The sequence below is a fragment of the Macaca nemestrina genome, chromosome 20 (assembly GCF_043159975.1).
Source record: "Macaca nemestrina isolate mMacNem1 chromosome 20, mMacNem.hap1, whole genome shotgun sequence".
Lineage (NCBI taxonomy): Eukaryota > Metazoa > Chordata > Mammalia > Primates > Cercopithecidae > Macaca > Macaca nemestrina.
The window spans coordinates 9960789-9972335 of NC_092144.1; the positions used below are offsets into that span (position 1 = coordinate 9960789).

Genomic DNA, 11547 nt, shown 5'->3' on the forward strand with positions numbered 1-11547 from the left:
GTTTCACTGTGTTGGCTAGGCTGATCTCTAACTCCTGGCCTCAAGTAATCCTCCCGCCTCGACCTCCCAAAGTGCTGGGATTACAGGCATGAGCCACCGTGCCCAGCTCACCAGGGTGATTTTTAAATCATTTCTAGAAACTGAGTCTCCCTATGTTGTGTGGGCCCGTCCCCAACCGCTGGGCTCAAAAGATCCTCCTGCCTCAGCCCCCCAAAATGCTAGGATTACAGGCGTGAGCCAACATGCCCAGCCAAGACATACTATTAAGTCAACAAAGCAATATGCAGAACAGTGATAAATTTGTGCAAAAAGACAGGAGGTGTATTTACATTTCATTTTGGCAAGGCGAATCCACAGACTAGCTCTGGAAGGTCCCCAGGAGTCCCACTGTGATCACCACAAGGAAGGGGAACTGGGCGCTTTTTTTTTGTGGGGGGGGATGGAGTTTCCCTCTTTTTGCCCAGGCTGAAGAGCAATGGCATGATCTCGGCTCACTGCAACCTCTGCCTCCTGGGTTCAAGTGATTCTCCTGCTTCAGCCTCCCTAGTAGCTGGGATTAAGGGTGCACGCCACCATGCCAGGCTAGTTTTGTATTTTAAGTAGAGACGGGGTTTCCCGATGATGGCCAGACTGGTCTCAAATTCCTGACCTCAGGTGATCCGCCCGCCTCGGCCTCCCAAAGTGCTGGGATTACAGGTATGAGCCACTGCGCCTGGCCGAACTGGGTGCTTTTTAAATTTTGTAGAAAACTCATAAGAGAGTGTGCCTGTGTTCCAACTGGTTGGTTTCCTGTGCGTGTGGCCTCCAGGGGCACTCTGAGCGTGGCCAGCAGGGACTCGAGGTCCCCCCAGTCTGGGATAGCTGTCCCCAAAACATCGGGTTTTTTGTGGCTGCCTGCAGTTCCAAGGTTTCCCGGAAGGTGGAGCGCTGCAGTCTGAACCCAAAGCCAGACGCCCCCCAGCCCGGCCCCGGGGCCCATCCAGCCTTTCAGGGATCAAGAATGCGCCTGGGGACATGCCCGGGACCAGGCCCGGGACCAGCACGTCTGGAGCCTTTTATGGGCACAAACGGCACCCTGGCATCGTTCCAGCCACGAATGCAGACCCCCGTGGGAGTGGCTGTTGGCCTGGCTTTGCCAGACCCGTCTGGAGGGGTCAGATACCAAGCCGGTTCCTCCTGGGGCCTGAAGCTTAGGCTAATGTCCTGGCTCGGACACTGAGACAAGGTACTCCCTGTCTGGAATTTCCTCATCTGTCTCATGCAGATTAGGAAACCTACCTTGCAAGGTTTCTATAAGGCTGAAAAATAGGTGTGTCCCAGAACTATGCAGAGAACTAAACAGGCAAAATGAACTCTTATTTTAGGCCGGGTGTGGAGGCTCACACCTGTATCCCAGCACTTTGTTTTTGTTGTTTTGTTTTCTGAGACGGAGTCTTGCTCTGTTACCCAGGCTGGAGTGCAGTGGCGCGATCTCAACTTACTGCAACCTCCAGCCTCCCGGGTTCCAGTGATTCTCCCTCCTCAGCCTCCCGAGTAGCTGGGACTACAGGTGCGCAGCACCATGCCTGGCTAATTTTTTTTGTTTGTGTATTTTTAGTAGAGGCGGAGTTTCACCATGTTGACCTCTAGAGATCCACCTGCCTCGGCCTCCCAAAGTGCTGGGATTACAGGTGCGAGTCACTGTGCCCAGCCTATATCCCAGCACTTTGGGAGGCCAAGGTGGGTTGCTTGAGCCCAGGAGTTTGAAACCAGCCTGGGTAACATGGTGAGAAATCATCTCTCAAAAAAAATTCAAAACATGTTTGGTGTGGTGCACCAGTAGCCCCAGCTACTCGGGTGAGGGGTTGAGGCAAGAGGATCACTTGAGCTCAGGAGATTGAGGCTGCAGCGAGCCGTGATTATGCCAGTGTACTTCAGGCTGGGCAACAGAGCAAGATCCTGTCTCAAGAAGAAATCAAAAAACGGGCGGGCGCAGTGGCTCACGCCTGTAATTCCAATACTTTGGGAGGCTGAGGTGGGTGGATCACAAGGTCAGGAGTTTAAGACCAGCCTGATCAATATGTGAAACCCCATCTCTACTAAAAATACCAAAAATTAGCCGGGGTGTGGTGGCGGGTGCCTGTAATTCCAGCTACTCTGGAGGCTGAAGTAGGAGAATCGCTTGAACCCAGGAGTCGGAGGTTGTAGTGAGACAAGATTGTGGCACTGAACTCCAGCCTGGGTGACAAACTGAGACTCCATCTCAAAAAAAAAGAAAAAAAGAAAAGAAAGGCTGGGTGCAGTGGCTCACGCCTGTAATTCCAGCACTTTGGGAGGCCGAGGTGGGCGGATCACGAGGTCAGGGGATCAAGACCATCCTGGCTAACACTGTGAAAACCCGCCTCTACTAAAAATACAAAAAAAAATTAGCCAGGTGTGGTGACGGGCACCTGTAGTCCCAGCTACTTGGGAGCCTGAGGCAGGAGAATGGCGTGAACCCAGGAGGCGGAGCTTGCAGTGAGCCGAGATCATGGCACTGCACTCCAGCCTGGGTGACAGAGCAAGACTCTATCTCAAAAAAAAAAAAAAAAAAAAAGAAACACCAAAAAACCTCTTATGTTTACCTAAAAGACATGATTTCATTACACAGGCTGGAGTGCAGTGATGCAAAAATAGCTCACTGCAGCCCTGAGCTCCTAGGTTCTGGAAATCCTCCTTCAGCCTCCCCAGTAGCTGTGACTATAGGCATGCGTAACCACAACTGCCTAATTTTTGTAGAAATGGGGTCTCACTATGTTGCCCAGGCTGGTCTCAAACTCCCGGCCTCAATTGATCCTCCTGCCTCATCCTCCCAAAGTGTTGGGATTTGCAGGCATGAACCACTGTGTCTGGCCTTACTTTGTTATCTTTTTTTTTTTTTTTTTTAGACGGAGTCTCACTTTGTTGCCCAGGCTGGAGTGCAGCTCATTGCAACCTCTGCCTCCCAGGTTCAAGGGATTCTCCTGCCTCAGCCTCCCAAGTAGCTGGGATTATAGGCATGAGCCATCACACCTGGCTAATTTTTGTATTTTTAGTAGAGATGGGGTTTCATCATGTTGGCAAGGCTGGTCTTGAACTCCCGACGTCAGGTATCTGCCCACCTCGGCATCCCAAAGTGCTGGGGTTAGAGGTGTGAGCCACTTCACCCAGTCTATTATTATTATTTCTTTTAATGAAGGGTCTGACACTGCATTTGAAGAAATTTTATTAACTGGGTATGGTAGTGCACTCCTGTAGTCCCAGCTACTAGGGAGGCTGAAGCAGGAACTCCAGGCTTGATCCTAGGAGTTCCAGGCTGCAGTGAGCTATAATCGTGCCCATGGAACTCCAGCCTGGGTGACAAAGCACAAGATCCCAACTCAAAAAAGAAAAGAAAAGAAAAGAAAAATAAAAAAGAAATTTTATTATCAGATAGGATTTGGCTGAGTCTCCCAGAGTCAAATGTGGGGATGCCCCGCCCTTGGCATTGTCCTTGACAACTTTATTCCACTCTTACACTCAATTCCTCAGTAATTCTGTCTGCTGCCTCCAAAATCTATCTAGAATCCACCGGGTCTGGGCTTAACTGGAGTCTCCATCATTGTTCCTGTGGCTCAGTGCAGCCCCCCTTCACCTTCTCTGGCTTTCACCCTGTGATGGAGGCCACAAGACGCCTGTGATTATCTGAATCGGGGCAAGTCCCTCCTCAGCTTAGAACCTTCTATGGCTCCCACCTCACTCGGAGCAAAAGCGAAGTCCTCCATGTCACCCACAAGGTCCTTCGGGAACTACTCCTTCAGCTCCTTGTCTCCTCCCATTCTCCCCCTCCATCCCTGCTCCAGGCACACCCGCATCCCTGCCTTTCTTAGAACACACGGGCACATTTCAGCCTCAGGGCCTTTGCCCATGCCATTCCCTCATCCTGAAATGCTTTTTCTTTTGGTCTTCCCAGGACAGAAGCCTCAGCTCACATCACAAGTCACTACCTCTGCAGAGAGGCCTTCCCTGACCACCATTGCCATCTCTGTCGTGTGTCACTGGAATCATCTCCATTATTTCATCACCGAGTTCTTTTCTGTGATCCCAAGCAGAACGTCAATTCCACGAGGACACAGATTTTTGTCTGTTTGTTCACTATTGTGGGGTGTCGCTCCATAAATACATTTCCCTGCATCTTTCCCGACTGCACCTTCAGCTGCATTTCCTACAAATTCCTTTATGTAAAAAGAACAAGTGTGTAAAACTTGGGAGAACAGTCGTGAGCCGAGGATGTCAGTCTGCAGCAGGTTCTGGTACCAGAGTCCGGGCGGCTGTTGGTGCATCAGGGCTGCCTGTGATGCCGCTGGTGTCCCGCCCGTCGTGCTGGGGCGACGAGCGCTCCGAGCGGCTGAAGCTCCCATCCAGGCCCGGGGGCAGGCAGCGGCGCAGGCCCCCGGAAGCCTCAGCCGCACTTCCCGACTTCTGGGAGCCACCCAGGCCTCTGCCGCAGGAGTGGCGGCCGCAGCAGACGAGGCGCAGGATCGCGTAGCGCAGGTCGCGGTTGGTGAGCGTGTAGATGATGGGATTCAGAAGTGAGTTGGCCATGGCCAGTCCCAGGAAGGGATCAGCCTGCAGGAGTACAGGACAGGCTCGCGCCGGGCACGCCACGTCGAGCAACAGTAGCAGGAAGAGTGGGCCCCAACATGCCACAAAGGCCAGGAGCACCACGCTGAGCGTGCGCAGCAAGGCCAGCGAGCGCGGCTTGCGACGCGCGCGGGTCGAGGTGGTCCCTGCAGTCCTGGGCCGCGCCCGCAGGCGCCGCGCGTTGGCACGCACCTGGCAGTAGATGCGCGCGTAGAGCGCACAGATGGCGGCCAGGATGCCCACGAAGGCGAGCACGCAGAAAAGCACGTAGGCCTTGGCGTAGAGCGGCAGGACAGTGGAGCACGCGTCCAGGCGACCCAGGCAGTTCCAGCCCAGCGCTGGCAGGAGCCCGAGGAGCAGCGACACGCCCCAGGCCGCGGCCGCCATCGCCATCGTGCGCCCCCGACTGGAGACGGGTGCGGGCCCCTTGCGCGCCATGGTGAGGCTGCGCTCCAGCGCGATGGCCAGGAGGCTCAGCACCGACGCGGTGAGTGCCACGAAGACGCCTCCCTCCCGTGCAAACCAGAGCGCGGGCGACAGTCGTAGCGTGAGCGGCCCCGACAGTAGGATGTTGGCGGCGTAGGCGGCGCCTGCCAGCAGATCCGACAACGTGAGGCTGCCCAGGAGCAGGAACATGGGCGCGTGGAAGCGCGGGTGGCGTCCAAGCACCAACAGCACGGCCAGATTCTCTAGCACGATGAAGGCGCACACCGCCAGGCACACCACGGCGTCGGCGCGCAGGCCCGCGCCGGGCTGGTAGCGCGCACCGCGGAGCTTGCCGGTGTAGTTGTAATGCAGGACGATGACCTCGCTCACTGGCGCCGGCCGCAGCAGCCCCGACTCCATGGGCCGCGCGCCCCAAGGCTGTTGGAGAGGCAGGATACCGTGTCAGGCCGGCTAAGCCGTGGGAAAGGGGCCCTACCCCCTGACCGTCACCCCACACACATGGGGTCCAAGGGGAGTTCAGCATGGAGGGATAGAGTCCGTGGAGACAGACATACACACAAATAATATCACGAGGGGACAAGGTGACATACCAAAAAAAGGGACATTAATAACACAGGCATGGCTGGGCGCGGTGGCTCACGCCTGTAATCCCCTCCTGTAATCCCCGCCACGCTCAGCCTGAGGCAGTGGCTCACGCCAGGGAGGCTGAGACAGGCGGCTCACGAGATCAGGAGATCGAGACCATCCTGGCTAACACGGTGAAACCCCCCGTCTCTACTAAAAACACAAAAAATTAGCCAGGCATGGTGGCACTCGCCTGTAGTCCCAGCTACTGGGGAGGCTGAGGCAGGAGAATCGTTTGAACCCAGGAGGCGGAGGTTGCAGCGAGCCGAGATTGCACCACTGCACTCCAGCCCGAGTGGCAGAGCAAGACTCTGTCTCAAAACACACACACCCCATACACACACACACACGGCTGGGTGTGGTGGCTCACTCCTGTAATTCCAACACTTTGGGAGGCTGACGCCCAGGAGTTCGAGATTAGCCTAGGCAACATAGGAGGACCCTGTTTCTACAAAAAAATACAAAAACTAGCCGGGTGTGGTGGTGTGTGCCTGTAATTCCAGCTACTCAGTGGGAGTCTCAGCTGAGGTGGGAGGATCACTTCAGCCCGAGAGGTCAAGGCTGCAGTCAGTGTTGATTGTGCCACTGTACTCCAGCCAGGGCAACAGAGCAAGACCCTGTCTCACACACACACATAAAAGCAGAGAGTTCCAGAAACACACAGAATGCACACAAACACAACACACACAGAAAGAGACACACTACAAGGGCAAAACACACAGTCACACACCATCAGGGAAACCAAAAAATACATCATACAGGGACAGAGCGACACAGGCAGAAAAACACAGCGACCAAAATTCAGTCACACAAATACGGGGTCTCCCACCCAGTGGCACAGGCCACAATTTCACAACCTCCACTCGCACTAGCCTGGGGCCCAGTGCACCACACTCCACACTCTTGTCTCACTGCACACAAAGCTTTTTCCTGCCAAAACCCCCTCATCCACCCAAAAACCCCACGAGAAAGTTGCACCTTGGCCAGGCACAGTGGCTTTCGCCTATAATCCCAGCACTTTGGGAGGCCGAGGTGGGAGGATCACTTGAGCCCAGGAGTTTGACACCAGCCTGGGCAACATAGTAAGACTTCATCTCTACAAAATAATTTAAAAATTGACCAGGTGTGGTGTTATGCCCCTATAGTCCCAGCTACTCAAGAGACTGAGGTGGGAGGATCACTTGAGCCTTGGAGGCCGAGGCTGCCGTGAGCCATGATCGCACCCCTGTTCTCCAACCCGGGCAACAAGAGCAAAACTCCGTCTGAAAAGAAAAAAAAAAAAGGTTGATTCTATTCACTCATTTTACTAAGGTAGAGCCTGCGGACAGAAGAAAGGATCCACAAGAGGCAGACACTGCACTCCAGCCTGGATGACAGAGCAAAACTCATCTCAAAAAACAAACGAACATATTTTGATGGAAACATATAGCATGCATACTTTTCTGGGCTCAATTTCTTCACTCAGAATAGTAATATTGAGTTCACCTGATGTGATTGTTATATACCAATATTATATGTTATATACCAATATACTCTTACAGAGGGGCACACATGTCATTAAACTATAATAACATTCCTCACCTGCCTCTGTGCCCTTATTAATCCCCACTTCCTTTAGTCCTAATTTACAGATGAGAAAAGTGAGGCTCAAAAGAAATGCTTCGTATCCAAGCAGGCGCAAAGGTTTCCATGCTCCCACACAAACATCCATGCACAAACAGTCCCCATGCAAGTCCGAATGAGAAAACCAAGGCCTGGGGAGGGGAATGGATCTCTTTTGCACAAAGCAGGGACTCGGACATCCCAGAGAGCTTCAGTCACACACACAGAATCAAGGCAGGCAAATACAGACAGGCAGGAAGTCGCTGGCTCACCCATGCTTGAGGTGGGGAGCCCAAATACAGGGAGACAGTTACACATGCTCTGATGGGTAGGCCACCCCCATAGGCCCAGCTTGCCCGGCAGCAGGACTGAAGTATGGAAACTTGCAGTGGTCCGGCCAGGAGCGGGTGGCCAGGGGATTCCAGCCACCTTCACCCCGTATCCCAGGTTCTGCACCCAGCTGGGGCGCTCCCAGCTTCCCTCTCCCCAGAGGCCTCCAGAAAAAGTTCGGGGAATTCCCTGAAAGGAGTGGTGCGCCTTTTTAGACCGGGAAAGTGGCCGCCAGGGCGATCCCCTCCAGGTCAGGCCCAGCCCCGCGCCCCCAAGGGCCCCCAAGGGCCCCCAAGGGTCCAGTGCCGTCCACTCACTCTGAGCCCTGATCGTGCGCCCCCCGCAGTCGCTCTGCCTTGAGCCGAGTGAGCGGACGCCGCTCCGGGGGCAGGGCTGGAGCTGGCAGGCGACGGGGCGGGCCAGCGAAGCAAAGGGCCGGCGGTCGCCAACAGTTGCCCCCTCCCCTTGGGGCCCGGGCGCTCAGCCCATGACTGCCAGCCTGTGCCACTCGCCGCGGCACCGGAGCGCGCCCCGGCGGCGACTGGCACAGGCGAGCCCTCAGCTGCCCCCTCCGGGCCTGGGCTGTCCTCCCAGGAACGCTCCATCACGGTGGGAGGACTCGGAGAGGCGGGAAAGGGAGGGTTCTGCAGCAGGGCGGTCGCAGCCTGAGCCTCTTCTCCCCAGCAGAGGGGTCTCCTCTGTCCTGGGTGTCCGGGTACTGCGCCCTCCCCATTGCCCACCCACCTGTGAACTGAGCTCCCTGGGCTGCACGCCAAGGACGTCCCGTCGATGGTTCGGTGGGTCTTCAGTGGATTGCTTAGCAGGAGTATTCAGTGGGGGCCACCTTAGCCCGAGTCCTCTCCCACCAGCAGATAGGTCCCCGCTGCTCCCGGGCACAGGCCCCTCCCAATTTCCCGCTCCCGCCCTCGGCTCAGGGCGAGTGGGGGTGGGGCAGGCTTGGGCAGGATTGTGATGGGAACTTGCCGCTCCTCAGATAAGGAGGGTCTGTCCCACCCCACCCCCTGGATTCCGTGTTCCCCCGACAGATTCTTTCCTACTCTTATCGCTGATGACAAAGTGATTTACTCATTAATGGTGTTTCTGGGCTGTGTCCTTATCAGACAGTAAACCCCACCAGCGTAAGAACTTTTTTTCTTTTCTTTTCTTTTCTTTTTTTTTTTTTTTTTTTTGAGACAAGATCTCGCTCTGTCGCCCAGAGTGTAGTGCAGTGGCATCATCATAACTCACTGCAGTCTCGACCTCCCCGGCTCAAGCCATCTCAAGCCATCCTCCCATCTCAAGCCATCCTCCCATCTCAAGCCATCCTCCCATCGCAGCCGGCTGAACATAGCTGCCGGGGACTCCAGTCGCTTGCCACCATGCCCAGATAATGAATGAGTGTCTCCCTCACTTCCTCTGTATCTCTCTCAGGAGGATCTCAGAGTCTCTTGCCTGCGTGTCTCTTTGTCTCTGCGTGTCACTTTGTTGCTGTTTGTGGTGCTCTCCCACGCCTCTCCCAGGCCACTGCTCCTCCAACAACCAGTCCCGCTGGCCCCGAAACGACCCCACCCCCACTTCCCAGGAGCTTCCAGACGGTCCCAGCTCTTCCACCCTGAGATTCAGGAAGGGAGGCTGGGTCCCGCTGCTGCGACCTTCTCCAAGACTGTGCCCTTTGCCCCTGATGCTTCAGGCCCTGCTGGCCGCAGGGAGAGGAGGGGTGAGGGCGGCCCAAGAGAGATGAGCCAGAGGCTGAGAATAAGAGTGGATCGGGGATGCCCTTGTGGGAGGAAACTCAGGGGGCACTCAGGCCAGGTCAGGCCCCCATGTAGCCCCTTGGGGGTCCCAGTCCTCCCGCCCCCGCTGTTCCTTGGGTGGGCAGAATCTTTCCTGCCTGCTCTGCTCAAAGACACAGCCAATGGGACATGCAGGGTGGGACGGTGTTCACCCTTCGGTGCCAGGTTCGCCACAGTCCTGTGAACCAAGTCAACTCCAATAGTGCCCACTGGGATGACCGCTGAAGATCTCCCAACATGGCTGTGCCTGGCACCCAGTAGGTGCTCAGTAAATGACCTCCTTCTGTAAAGGGGAAACCGCACCCCAGGGTGGGGAGGTGGCTGCTTCACACCTCCCAGGCGCCAATCTCACCTCTCTCGAAAATGAGGCTCTTCCGGCTGTGGGTCCCAGGCGCAGCAGCCTGCCTCTCCCGCTGCCTCCCTGCACTTCCTTCCCACGACTTGGGACCCTGGGGACTCAGGATCCAGGATCTCGACAGATATTGGGAGTCCCATCCCTAACTGCCAGTCCACAATCCTGGCCACAGTCTTAAAACTCAGATCACGTTTCTCTCCTGCTCCAAAACTCAGATCACGTTTCTCTCCTGCTCCAAACCCTCCCGTGGCTCCCTGTGTTTCTCAGAGTAAGTGATCAAGTCCTCAGTGAAGACCCCACAAAGACAAGGCCATGTGCTGTCCTGATCTGTCTCTTTCTGTTACTTCTGTGCCTCTCTCTGCTTCACTCTTCTTCTGCCTGCCGGGCTCCTCCGAGTTCCACACACACTTCAAGACTTTTGAACTTGGGGGCCAGGTGGCCTGGAGCACCCTTCTCCCTACCCCTTCCCAGCTGGTCAACTGGTCACCTCCTCAGAGAGGCCTTCCCTGATCTGTCCTTCATCTCAAATGGCAGTTGGCATTATCTGAAATCACTTTGCTTTATTTTATTTTGTTTTATTTTATTATATTTTTGAGCCATAATCTCTCTCTATTGACCAGGCTGGAGCACAGTGGTGCGATTTGGGCTCACTGCAAACTCCACCTCTGCAACCTCCGCCTCCCGGCTTCAAGCAATTCTCCTGCCTCAGCCTCCGGAGTAGCTGGGATTACAGGCATGTACCACCATGCCCAACTAATTTTTGTATTTTTAGTAGAGGCGGGGTTTCACCGTGTTGGCCAGGCTGGTCTCCAACTCCTGACTTCAGATGAAACTCCCACCTCCGCCTCCCAAAGTTCTGGGATTACAGTCATGAGCCACCGCGCCCAGCCACCTTGTTCATTTCATTTATTTATTCATCTTTACTAATGTGTATCTCTGACCTACAGCCTCAGCTCCAGGAAGGCAGGTCTGTCCCTCTGCCCAGATTGCTTAAGGGCTCACAGTCTTTTTGATCTTTCTTTTTTGAGACAGCGCCTCACTCTGTCATCCAGGCTGGGGCGCAGTGCCATGACCAGAGCTCCCTGCAGCCTCGACTTTCCAGGATTCAAGCAATCTTCTGCCCAGCTTCCGGAGTAGCTGGGACCACAGGTGCGAGCCACTGCCAAGGTGGGCGGATCACGAGGTCAGGAGATCGAAACCATCCTGGCCAACACGGTGAAATCCCATCTCTACTAAAAAAATACAAAAATAAATAAAAATAAAAATAAAATTGAGATAACCGCACCCACTCCAAGGTTGTTGTTGAAGAAGAAATGAACAGCCGGAACAGAGCCAAGGTACACAATGAGAGCTCCACAAATGTTAGTGAAAGTATTATTGGTCACCACTGTATCCCCAAAGAAGAATTAGGGCAATGGGCTCATAAGGAATCAGCCCCAGACATTGCCACCACCTGCCCCCACTCCATCCCTCCTCCCACACCCCCCCAGGCCAACTGTCTCTTCCCAGGTACAGGGCACTCCTGGCCTCTATGTTCCTGCCATACCTTGCAGCAGCCCGCCCGTCTGAAGCATGCCTAGGCCAGCACACCTGCTGGGCCGGTTCTGCTGCCAGCACCCTCACCCACAGGGGCAGCTCCGCCCGCTGCTTGCTCTTGCAGAGCTGGGTCTGCACTTTCCAGAGTGCAAACTGCCTTCCATGGTACCCTCAGATCCCCTTCACCCACTTCCATTCCCACCCTCCCCACTCCCCCAACCTTTTTTTTTTTTTTTTTTT

The 11547-nt window shown here is 55.1% G+C and overlaps 1 protein-coding gene across 3 annotated transcripts; it reads right to left on the reverse strand.

Annotated features, from left to right (window-relative positions):
• Positions 1-3400: 3400 nt before the first annotated feature.
• LOC105475568 (sphingosine-1-phosphate receptor 5) lies at positions 3401-8528 on the reverse strand. Of its 3 annotated transcripts, none has more exons than XM_011730970.3 (2): positions 8368-8528; positions 3401-5484 (listed from the first exon to the last, which is right to left on the reverse strand). In XM_011730970.3, the coding sequence occupies exon 2, from the start codon at positions 5464-5466 to the stop codon at positions 4270-4272; it is 1197 nt and encodes a 398-aa protein (XP_011729272.1). In that variant the 5' UTR covers positions 5467-5484; positions 8368-8528; the 3' UTR covers positions 3401-4269. The 3 variants fall into 3 exon arrangements, with proteins under 3 accessions (XP_011729272.1, XP_024646037.2, XP_024646052.1); XM_024790269.2 differs by lacking the exon at positions 8368-8528 and adding an exon at positions 7941-8155; XM_024790284.2 differs by lacking the exon at positions 8368-8528 and adding an exon at positions 7566-7882.
• Positions 8529-11547: the final 3019 nt, after the last annotated feature.

Excerpts from the sequence above, each read along its gene's own strand:
- LOC105475568 (XM_011730970.3), bottom strand. The coding sequence starts at position 5,466 with ATGGAGTCGGGGCTGCTGCGGCCGGCGCCAGTGAGCGAGGTCATCGTC.